Here is a 12,535-nt window from a genome sequence, read left to right as displayed (position 1 = left end):
ACTTCGAAGCCAATTTTGCTTTGCCTTCCAGCTTTGACTTTCTGATGTGTGCACAATATTTAAATACCTTTATGCGTTTTAAAGAGTATTTTCTATAGTATATTTAAATAATTGTTTCTTTAATTTGAAATGGCTCTCGTACCTTTCGATTTCGTACCACGTCGAAGCTGATATACTTATTTAAACGGTATGTGTGTGCACATACTCCAAGAGCCCCAACTTCAAACCTTTTCCATGTGTATCCGCATACAAACAGATATTTCTCGTAATTGAACATGGCGGTTCAATTGAATGAGTGTGGTCAACCGGAAGAAGTAATTTTCCAACATTTTCTAAATTCAATTGTTTAACTTGCACTGGTTCCCAAGAGGCAAACCGCTTCAAGCGTAGAAAGTTAAAACTCACCCACTTTACAATTACGGAGGTAGCAATTACCAGTTATGGTGTCCGTATTATCATGCAAGTCATTTTATACTCGTACAAACACGATTATACATAGACAGGTGTCTTAGATATTAAAACACGTGAAAATATATTTTATTTTAATGTTTATTATGTTTAATGAGCGAAACTGAGCGGAGCTCCCACCGGGTGACTCCAATTGATTTCTGTGTTGAATTGTGTCTCGGCCGTTTCTGGACCGATTTTAAAAATTTATGAACTCATAGAAAGCTTTCAAAAATCGAGAAAGAATTTTGAATTTCGAATTAAGTCAATTATTATAGGTATTTAAAAACAAACAATTTGCAAATCAGCACAAAATTCTCATGTGACGAAATAAGGCGCTAATTCCTCATGTTCAAATATGGTGCCAAATTTCAAAAGATTTATTTTATGGAATAGGAGGACAAACGAGCGTACGGGTCACCTGTTGTAAAGTGATCACCGCCGCCCACAATCTCTTGCAACACCAGAGGAATCACAGGAGCGTTTGATTAATTTTATTGTTTTTGTTACGCAGCGGTACAACGAGCGACTGCGGCATCCTAATTATTTAAAACACTAAAGAAGTTAGTAATTCTCATTGTATATTCGCTCCATCATTTTTACCATGTGCTTTGGGGGCCCGGTGACTTGTAGCACAGGTATTTTGTTACCTATTTCAAGCGCCGGTCTCTCACAATTATAACAATGTATCTATATAGATTTTAATAAACTGCGTATTGTAAGTTTTTATTGTGAGAGAAAATAAATATATTTTGATATTTTGATTGATTATTATTTTATGAAAAAATTTGAGACACTGAAAGGTAGAAATAGCATTTATTAGTCTTACCTGATGATAATGAATGGTCATCATTGTATGTAGGATATTGCTTCAGCGTTAAACTTATTGTCATAGTCTTTTAGATCGATGTGACATAAAGACTAAAGTACTTATGTATGCACAAAAGCAAAAATCCTTTAAATTATTTATTCCTCGTGCTATTCCGTTTGTAGAGAGAGAATATTGTAAAAATCTTGTAACGATGGCTTTGACAATTAATTATTAAATAACGAAAATGGCTGTACGGGCTTGAACCCTTTGCCTATCCTACTAATGGAATAATAACCCAAAAAAAAAAAAAGGAATGTCGCCAACGTCGTTATTTTAGGAACCTACAGGTTGAACCTTATTTTATGATAGTGATGCGCGCGCATCTTAAAATTTCACTCTCATCATTTTTTCATAACGCGCCTAAAGAAGACAACTTTAATAAAATAACTGTCCATTCTAATTAGATGTTTTAAAGAAATTTCAATAAAACATAATTCTTACCTACTAATATTATGCAAGTAAAATTTTAGATATGAAATATTCAATTTATTTCTCTTTCATCCGGTATTTATAAATGTGCTCTTAGTTGACAATAGCCTCCCCTAGAGTTTGATATAATATAACATTGTCCCTCGCCTTCTATTATTCCAACCTGTTCCAACCATATCACAAATTACATCCTTTCATCTTTTTCCATTGTTTTCACTTTCTCATCTTGTCATTACAAGTATACCAACCTTCCAACGTACATTCTTACTTATACCGCTAAAAGATATTTAAAAATGGGTACCTTGAACTAAGTACAACCTTTAGAGACCATTGTGAAAAGTTGAACATATTCAGTTACACTCGTTCAAAATTCATTTTTGTATTTAAGCACAAAGTACAATTTTCTTGTAATATGAAATAAAACATTTAATAGATTGTTGCATTCATTTATTAAAAACATAACAAATCTTTGAATACCATCTAGCGTTAATAAATTAATATGACTGAATATGTAATGATTATAATAATGAAAATGGTGGGAAATGTGATACTTTTAGAGCGCATGAAATATTATATAAATACAACAGAATAAATGATGAAAATATCAATAAAGATGCTATAAAAATAATAATACTTACATATTTTATGAAACATATTTACAAAAGCTATATTGTGATGAGAACAAACGTAAATAGTAAAGAATTGTTATATCAAGAAGGGTGACTAGATAGATAATATATATTTTAAGAAAGAGATACAGATATTAAAGCTACCAAAGTGTTTGTACTATAAAAAGAGACAGGTACAATGAATACTAGTGACGCAAAGATTAATATTTGTAAACCTACGATTAATAATTTAAATAAATTAAATAAATTAATTCTCAATGTGAGGTCCGTTGAATATCTTAGGTTTAATTATCGGAGTAGGCATTGTAAGCCAAGTTTTGGGCATCTTGGGATCTGCCCCATCCACCACCGGTGTGAGGACTAGGATGGCTGTAGTGTTCTTCATGATGAGGGTGAGCTACAACCTCATAACTTTCATGAGGCTCGTGTTTCGATAGAAGTTTCTTGAGCAGAAGAAGAGCAGAGGCAAGTAGAGCAGTTTTGGCTAAGAGAAGACCCTTGACAGCTGCAAAGGCGATGATTCCAAGGAATAGGGGAATAAGAGATTGTATTTTGAGCTGGAGAAGAGCGAAGATTGGGATGAGCTGCTTCAACTTCTTCTTCTTGCCACGACCTGAAAATTTCAATTATTTTTAGTATCTTATATCTAAGTTACAAAAGGTACCAGTACTATTAATTATTAAAGAACAATAAAAATATGCCAGATATAAAGTAAATTAAAATCGAAAGCTCACTCAAAACGTAGCTATTCGTACATAGGAACTAGCATACAAATTCAATTCAAAAGTAAAGATAAGCTTAACTATGATTCAGAATACGAAACGCAACAATTCCACTTTCTAAATTCCAAAAATCTAAATTCTAATCAAATTGTCAAACGAAAACAGTACGCGGAGAATTTTAATCACTTGACACAATGGAAATTAAAGCATTTACTGTCATTGTCATTCACGTAGTAAAGTATGTTTGCATAATCACGTAGAAAGTATGTTTCGTATTCGTTACACTCTGAAAGCTCAACATTTAATATCATTTATAAATATTATGTCAGTCTGTTACGATCAATCTTCACTGATTATTCTGCACGACTTACGTCGTTATTAGCCTCAAGGTTTCTTATAGATATAGATCCTTCTTTTCGATTGAGATAATCAGTCATGCCTACATTTTCTACGTTTTTATATAACACTATTTCATTTATCATTTCATTATTATTAAAATTATTGAGGAGTTGATACAAAAAAATCTACTCCTTATGTTTTATTTTCATCGTCTATATTCAAATAGTTTGTTTGATAAACTGCTCTCATTGTTGAATAAAGTAAAGGTAATTATTAAAAACATAAACTGTTTACATCTGAAGCTCATTCATAAATTACATGAGTAACGGATACCGATAACTGGTTCATTCAATGAGAAACATAGTAAAAACTAAGCAGAACCCGCTTTCCCCTATAATAAGCCATAATAGATACCTCCTGCAAGACCTGTTCTCCTAGTACTTTCAAACAACTTTACAATAAGGATGCAGTTTCTAAAGCCCACATTCATATCATTTTAATTAGATTTTTATAAGCTTTCTATTTCTGTACTTACATTTTCGTGGGAACAAATTTAATTTGTGCTATGTGCAGGTGAAATTGTGTTACGTTTATTATAAATTCTGTTGAAATTTGTTTAAAGCTAGATAAAAAATGCTTAACTCAAATAGATTATGGATCGATTCTCGCAGATATTTACTTATTTCGGTGTTTCAAATAAATCTTGTTTTTTTACTACGTCGCATATTATATTATATCACTCTCAAACATCATAATGAGATTCACACTTTCTTATTTCTATTAAGTGCAAATCTTGCCGAGTAATTAATTTGAATCATAATTAAGGTAACGTACCGTGGAGGTGAAAATTTAATTATAGCAACTTGGTGTAAGATTCATCAAAGATATTGCCTTATATCTTTCTAGGTACTATGTTTAACTAAAGTAGTATCGATTAATAGTTGCTTAGCAGAGAAATCTAGAATGCCTTTATGCTAATCGACTTGCTGTAGGAAAATGGGCCGCACATACCGTGCGACGGCCTAGAAATAAGGAAATTTTAATAAATGTCTATGCAAATACGTGCTTATATGCATTATGTAAGAATCATTTTAATTAAGCTTATCTGATTCTGTAGAGAAAAAGGTTTACATGTTCATTTTAACAAAAATATAATTAATAGTTTTTAGGTGAACAAATATTTAGTTATTTAAATCATTTTTGAAACAGTCATGGTTATATCACTACTTTGAATTTGAAAGAAGGCAAAACTATCAATAAATCATAAACATAAATAGTTAAGCTTAACTTTAACATAACTTTTAAGCGTTATAAAGAGCTTTGATTTATTTTCATTTTTGGGGGCAGTCATGGGATTTTATTTTAAGTCAGTTTATAAATTATACGGAAATAAAATCCGTTTAAATAATTTCCTTAAAAGAGTATTTTATACGGTCTGTCAGAGCGGAAGAAATTAATCACTTCTCAATTATAACATTGAATTTACCATTTTTATATTCAATACAAATCTATTCTGTTAAATTAATGATTGAAATCTTTATTTAGTTCGAACATTTTGTTTTTTAAATTCACTTAATATGCAAAACTTACCCTCTTCAAGCGATCTCTTCATATCCTCAACGGTACCCTTCGGCATGCGGAACTGAATGACATGGTTCTCCAAGAAGTCTGCAGCAGCATCTACCAGCCTATTTTCCACTTGGCTCTCCCTAGCTCTTGGTTCTTCCGAGAGAGGCTCAAATGATCTTGCCGACCGAGAAGACCCTGTTCCAATTAAAGTGATTCCGTCGGAAATGCTCACCTCCCGAGATGATGCCAAGTTTTCGGCATATCTCAACGCTCTTTCCTGGAAATAATTATTATAACAATTTTAATGAATTTTATATATATTACATAAATTTACTTCAAGATTTTTACTTCGACTGTTTACACATATTTTTATGCTAATAAACTGTTTACACATATTTTTATGCAAATTTTTCCGACAATTGAATTATTTTTGTCGCAAGAATATCAAATAATTTTAAAGTACACCGTGTTGTAAATAAATCGAAATTTAAATATTTTTTTTTTATGAAAATAAGGGACGAAACGAGCAGGACGTTCAGCTGATGGTAATTGATACGCCCTGCCCATTACAATGCAGTGCCGCGCTCGTCACCTTGAGCCATAAGATGTTAAGTCTCATTTGCCCAGTAATTTCACTAGCTACGGCGCCCTTCAGACCGAAACACAGTAATGCTTACACATTACTACTTCACGGCAGAAATAGGCGCCGTTGTGGTACTCATAACCTAGCCGGCATCCTGTGCAAAGAAATAGAAAAATATAGAAATATATAAATGAACTTAAAACACTTTTATCACGACACACACCTTGAGACACAAAGAGACATCTTGGTCTCCACAACCTTTGACAACTCCGAGAACTGAGCTCATAACGTCATCTTCTCCTGTTGGCTTGCTGGCCACCACAGCGACACAAAATATTAAAGGAAGGTACTTCATGTTGACCGTAGCGGTGGCAAATGTAAGTTCTAAAGAGAGCATGGCTGTTTTATTTAACGACCCCCACTGGCTAGGTTGTTACTAAATTGCTAGTCGCGTACCGCCATAGAGCTAGGAATATTTAGAGCAGTCTGTGTAATCGTAATTTATGAATGAATCAGCAAATGGTTGCGATTTCTATTATATTTATTGATATTAACTTTTGTATTTTGTTTGTTTATATTATTATATCATCACTTTACATATTTTATCGTAATTGAAATAATTTGTAAAACGATGAAAATGTAAATCTTGATTTAAAAGAGTGGCAATATGTTTCTTGCTACTTCTTCTCATTAGCTCTACCCGTTACGACGTAGCAGTAGCTTTAGTAGATTCATTAAGAAAAAAATTTTATTTTTGACATTCATAAGTGTCATTTCCGTGATCTACATGAATAAAGTGGATTTGTTGTTATATCATATCGTTGGCTTGCCATTCAACGGCCGCATGTGATCATGCTAATTATAAAACTTATATTAATCCTTTTAATATTTTTTATTGCTTAGCCAAATTATAAACGTACAAAAAGGAGAAACACGAGGTGCTCATATACGTTTCTAAAACATATTTTGTCTTCAAATTATGGTTGGGCCGATAATAAATCTATTTTCGCCTTGTTTGTACATAATGTAATATGGTATGTAATACAAAACAACATTGATTTATATTCATTGTAAGACTGTTAATTTAAATTAATAAATTACAACTATACAAATTATTTAAGTTTTCTTTAGTGTTAATTCCGCCAATATTTGTTTTTAAAACAATTCGACACGTGTTTCGCCCCTACACGAGGCATCCTCAGGACGTGTTGTCTGCCAAAATCTGGCACGAGACTCTGAGGATGCCTGGTGTAGAGGCGAAACACGTGTCGAATTGTTTTAAAAACAAATATTGGCGGAATTAACACTAAAGAAAACTTAAATAATTTGTATAATTATGGATTTCCGCAAAGTAACGCCTAATTCAATAAATTTTTTTTAAATTACAACTATACAATCCTTCTGATGTCACTAGTCAGCGGATACTCTCAAGGGAGTGCCGTTTGCGTCTTTCTCTCCGCAAGAGGGGCTTCCTCTGAGGCGTATGCCCAAAGCCAACGTCAGGTGGTGTTTAGTGAGTAAGCATGTAATAATATAGAAACATTAGAGAAATTATGTTTTTTTTAAGTTATACTTCTTTAGGCGCGTTATGAAAAAAATTATGAGAGTGAAATTTTAAGATACGCGCGCATCACTGTAACACAATAGTAACAGGGTGAATTGGTGAATCATTCGTTATTTTTTTTTTTTGGTTTCTTCGTCCACTATTAGGAAAAGCAAAGGGTTCAAGCCCATACAGCCGTATTCATTATTTAATAATTAATTGTCAAAACCATATTTGCCAGATTTTTACATTATTGTTTTTTCTACAAACGTAGAATACACACGCACGAGCGTTAGGCCAAAGAAGTATAACTGCTTGCGTGCGTACATAAGTACACACACTTTTTTTAAATAATTGCAGCGTCTATGAATTGATAGATCTATGCAAGAATACTATCAAGTTCACGTATTCACTACACAGTCGGTTCCTCCGTGAATCAAGTATTTAAACTGTAAAATTAACATTTATTGGATGATTTCTAATATTATATAAGTATGCGTGTAAGAAATTAATATCATAACTTGTAATCGTGATTTGTATAAACGCTTGTTCCGCAGCCGTTGTATGGTGAATCTGTAACTTCCTTTTCAATTTATTACCGCATAGATATTACGATTAGATTCAGTTATGTTCGGCACGTTGCATGACAAACCACATTTACGTACCGCCTTACAAATAAACCTAGTATAAAGTTACAACTGAGAATAAATCAGGAATATGCAAAATTTTTAATATTTCGCTGACAACACTGTCAATACAATTATAATTCTGAAGTTTTCCGAATGTCAAGCAGCTTTGCAAATAAACGCGGGAATCTACCTAGTTAGGCCATAAATACTGTTACAATTAAAAATAAACAAAATATTACATTTAAATTTGGAATCCGTCATTAATAATGTATTGGCGCCAAAATGAGGCGTACAATATTTTGCGATATTAAAATGGAATGGCGCGATAAAGAGAACCGAATTGCAAACCGTGATTGCATTACACAAAGTAGGTATGGAGCCAAATGCAATTCTTAAAACTCTCCGTACGCTTGGTATTTGTAAAATGTTTGTATACCGGGCTATTAATAATAATAAGTACGGTGGATTGGATTATGATTTATGGTAAATTTGGAGTCCCTAATACAATCCGTACGATTGGCAGTGAAAAATTCCCATGGAAAGTATGCGTGCTTCTATTGATAAGTGGCCTCAATGTCTAAAGGACTGTTTTGCAGCCAATAGAGACCACTTCGAATCAGCTTTTCATATTTTTAATTAATTTTAATATTTATGTATTGAACAAACACACTTTAAAAGTAATAAACATTATTTGCAATAGAAATTTGTTTTTTTTTTTTGTTTCAGTGTTTATGGCAAGACATAACCAGTAGCAACTATGCTTGGCGTTCGTGGACTATGAAAAAGCCAATGTCGCGTAAGAGGTCACTCGTCGAAACCAACTTAGATGGGCAGCGTTCCGGAAGCTCCATAAAATTTTCTTGTCCCAAATCCCAGTTTCTAAAGAAGTTTCAACCAGTGTGTGTTGCCAGTGATGACATACGGTACGAATACTTGGTCGCTAACTATGGGCCTGATGATAAAGCTCATAGTTGCTCAGAGGGCAATAAAGAGGGCTATGCTTGGTTTCCCCGCGAGAACCAAAGTCACTGACATAGCCCAAATGATTGCAAAACTGAATTGGCAGTGGGAAGAGCACATAGTTCGACGGACAGATGGCTTTTGGGGCAGTAAAGTCCTCGAACAGCGACCACGTACCGGAAGACGTAGTGTTAGTAGGACAAGGTGGACCGACGATCTGGTCAAGATCACCATAGTACGTTGGATGAGGGCAGTGTAGGACCGATCATGGTGGAGATCTTTGGGGGAGGCTTATTTTTTTTAAGTGATATCTCTCACTCCTGGGGTTAAGTATTACCAAAAATTCGTAAAAAAATTAGGTGGGATAACCCGGATATTGCGCCGAATTAACACTATTCGCAGATTTCTGCTGTTTTAATCTTTTGAGAAGTTAAATAAGAAATTAAATTTTAACTTCGTATTATCAATTAAGGTATATTTACATTGAGTGAATAATAATTAACTGCCAAGTGAAAACACCAATGAATCTAACTTCAATTGAATCAATTACTTTTACTTTCACTCAAATGTTCCGAAAAAATTTGTAGATTCACGTAAGATAGGCTTAAGTAAATGCTGCCATTAATTAAAACTGACTTAAGTTAGATTAAAAAGCAATTAATTATAAATATTTCGAACTTTTTTTTAAATGGAATATATTCACTACTATAAAATTGAGGTACCTACATGTATAAGACCTTGCATTTGTGCTAAGAAGTATTTTCTTGAGTTATTATTGAAATAGTTTTTAGTACTCTGAACGGCTCGATCACCTGGCGTTGCGTAGAGACGTCGCTTCATAGTTTGTCTATCGCATTTATCACGGGGAGTGTTCCGAAGAGCTGTTTCACCTGATTCCTGCCGCCGAATTCCAGCTTCGTACGACACGCCACACATTTAGATACCATCCCCACCATCTGGATGTGTGGCGGTCCTACACAGTGCGGTTTTCAAGGAACTTTCTTCCACTTACTACAAAGCTGTGGAATGAGCTTCCTTGTGCGGTGTTTCCGGGACGATACGACATGGGTACCTTCAATAAAAGCGAGTAGCTTCCTAAAATGCCGCTGACGCTCCTGTGATTCCTCTGGTGTTGCATTGCAAATTGTTGGTGAACTTCAATAAAGTCATTTGTATTTTTAAACCTCGTTGCTCTAACAAAGTTATTTAAAAGTTGGTACATTCGGCCGGAACTATGCAAGTCCGAATCAAACTGAAGTGATTTTTTATTATATCACCAAATTTTTTTTTGCGTCCAGACAATGGGGTACCCTCCGGGATGACGATGGGAGGGAGGTGGTGAATACTCACATCATACATACAGTATACAGGTTATGTGGGACTCACTAGCTGTAGAACGAGCTGTAAGAAAAAATTACATATTTCAAGGGTAATGAAATTTACCTACGAAATAAAATTATTATTGATTGATTAACGCTCAAATTTAATTAAATTATTGGAGGTATATCAAACACTATCAGCAAATGAGTCTGAGCTTATGTGATTACTGACTTAAATATTGTATGAATAAATATTGCATCAGAAACAAGTTCTTTTCTTCACAGACGGCACGGCTCCAAATGATATAAATGTAATACGTAATAAGGCTTGAACGAAAACTGTGTCTACATATTTTTAATGAGAGTAGCTTTTACTATTCTACTTCCGTTTATTTTATACAAGTTACACTTTATATTTATTTATAGAGGTTTCGGAGAAGATATTGTTAGAAATAATGCTAAGTTTTCAGAATTACTTTAGTTTTTACTATTAGTTCATATAAATTCCAAGTATCATTGTTTTCAAAAGGGAAACGGCGGAATGGAAAGTTTTAGGCAAAATGGAAGCATATAGATAGTTTTATGAACGTACATAATGTTGTCATATATCTGTCGCAGCTATGTTGTCAATAAACGCTAAAGTATAACCGCGACATTACAATGTTACTAAAACCAGGTTAAATTTTAACCCCCTTATTCATAATGTTCCGCTAACTTTAAACAGGCGCTAAGGAGTTTTTTCTCATTCTGACTTAGGTCAAAAGAAGAAAACAGAGTGCGTATTAGAAATGCTTTAAGTTAGCAGACTATTATGTATAAGGGGGAATATGAAATGAAGTCGATTGACAATGTACCTGTAAATTATAATATCTCTTATCGCCTCTTATTACGTAGTATTTACATCATTTTTGTCGGGAATAATGAAAATATTGATGAAGTCATTTTATTTTTAACTAATTATTTCTATCCACGATAATTAAGAATTATATTATTATGTAAAATAAAATAAATACTATAAGCTTAAAATCTGTGATCCGACGAACTCCTAGGATAGCAATCTCCGACTGTTTTCACCGATCAAAACACATGTCAGAATAGTCCGATTGTTTATTGACAACACAAAACTGCCATTTTCGAACAGAGGACAATCTTTAATCTATGATCCGTCCTCTCAGAGATTGTGTGATTGTTAAGATTAAAATCTCTATCTATAGATTGATTATTGGCATGCTTAACTATATACTAAATATCAATCGGGGAAACCAAACACTGGATTAGGATTGATTATTAATTTCGGGCGTAAGGCCATTGGAAATGTGTAGTCAAAGTTAATGAATTATAAATAAAACAAAAACCTTTTTCTGAATGATTTTATAATATTATCTAGCAATAAAATGATAAGGATTAATATTGTAATCTTATAAACAGCTTGGAAATTACGGCTTTATTAATGACATTTTTTTAATGTACTAAAATGGATATAGTATCTTAACCTTATGAGATATACATATGCCATCACGAACTTTTCTGTAGAGTGTAGACGATACAGAATTCCACCATACATTATTTTGTTATAAATCAAAGGACTTAGACAGCGTTTTCGTTGAAAGATCCCAGACGGCTTATATTTTTCCGACACCTCCAACAAATACCGTTTATAATTACAAATATGCCGACAAAAACTTAACAAGTTATATTCTAAAACCTTCCTCGAGAGCTAAGCTATATTTGAGTAAATTGGGAACAGCCAGACAGACGCGGCGAAGGACTTTGTTTTGTAATATTCAAATTCAAATATTTTTATTCAAAACAGGATTCAAAATCACTTATTGAACGTCAAAAACTAGCACCCTCAGACCTGAGAAGAATGGGCGCAAGAAACTCAGCGGGATTTTTTTATATAAAAATATGGATTACAATGTGATATCGTACAATAAACATTTATAATTAAAGAGCCTGAGGGTGTTCGCTTTATACCCAGTCCGTGGTGTCATTAAGAAAATCGTTTATGCTATAGTAACCTTTCCCGCACAAACGTTTTTTGATAATTATTTTAAATTTCGTAACACATTTGTTTTGTACATTTTCTGGGATTATATTGTAGAAGCATATACATCGCCCAACAAAAGACTTACTAACTCGACCCAACCTAGTAGTAGGCAAAACAAGTTTATGTTTGTTCCTCGTGCTAACATTATGAATGTCATAGTTTCTAAAAAATTCCTCAATGTGTTTATGAAAATATATTGATTAGGAGTATTACTTAAAAAAATATGCTAATTGAAAAAAATATTATGATCGATAGGTACTCATGCCTTATGACGTATCGAATTGGCACAATTTTCTCTCACGCTCCGGGACGTCGATCGCATACACATCATTGTGATTTCGCCCTGGTATTGGTTTCATCGTAACCGCAAATTCTATTGCCTTTTAATGCTAAACTGATATGAAAGTGAAGACATAAAGCGGGTACACAACTTATGTATGTATTT

The 12,535-nt window shown here is 33.4% G+C and overlaps 1 protein-coding gene across 1 annotated transcript; it reads right to left on the bottom strand.

Moving 5' to 3' along the window:
* Positions 1-2,223: 2,223 nt before the first annotated feature.
* Positions 2,224-5,958, bottom strand: LOC126979817 (uncharacterized). Its single transcript, XM_050829362.1, has 3 exons — positions 5,813-5,958; positions 5,028-5,283; positions 2,224-2,989 (listed from the first exon to the last, which is right to left on the bottom strand). Exons 1-3 carry the CDS (start codon positions 5,942-5,944, stop codon positions 2,661-2,663), a joined length of 717 nt encoding a protein of 238 aa, XP_050685319.1. The 5' UTR covers positions 5,945-5,958; the 3' UTR covers positions 2,224-2,660.
* Positions 5,959-12,535: the final 6,577 nt, after the last annotated feature.

This window comes from Leptidea sinapis, chromosome 4 (assembly GCF_905404315.1).
Source record: "Leptidea sinapis chromosome 4, ilLepSina1.1, whole genome shotgun sequence".
Lineage (NCBI taxonomy): Eukaryota > Metazoa > Arthropoda > Insecta > Lepidoptera > Pieridae > Leptidea > Leptidea sinapis.
This window is presented reverse-complemented; position numbering and strand designations above follow the sequence as displayed.

What these genes read in the sequence shown, in the direction of transcription:
- LOC126979817 (XM_050829362.1), bottom strand. Translation starts at nt 5,944, where the DNA reads ATGAAGTACCTTCCTTTAATATTTTGTGTCGCTGTGGTGGCCAGCAAG. An exon ending in ATGTCTCTTTGTGTCTCAAG is followed by an intron (nt 5,284 to 5,812) that starts GTGTGTGTCGTG and finishes AATTATTTCCAG; the next exon opens with GAAAGAGCGTTGAGATATGC. An exon ending in GAAGAGATCGCTTGAAGAGG is followed by an intron (nt 2,990 to 5,027) that starts GTAAGTTTTGCA and finishes TGAAATTTTCAG; the next exon opens with GTCGTGGCAAGAAGAAGAAG.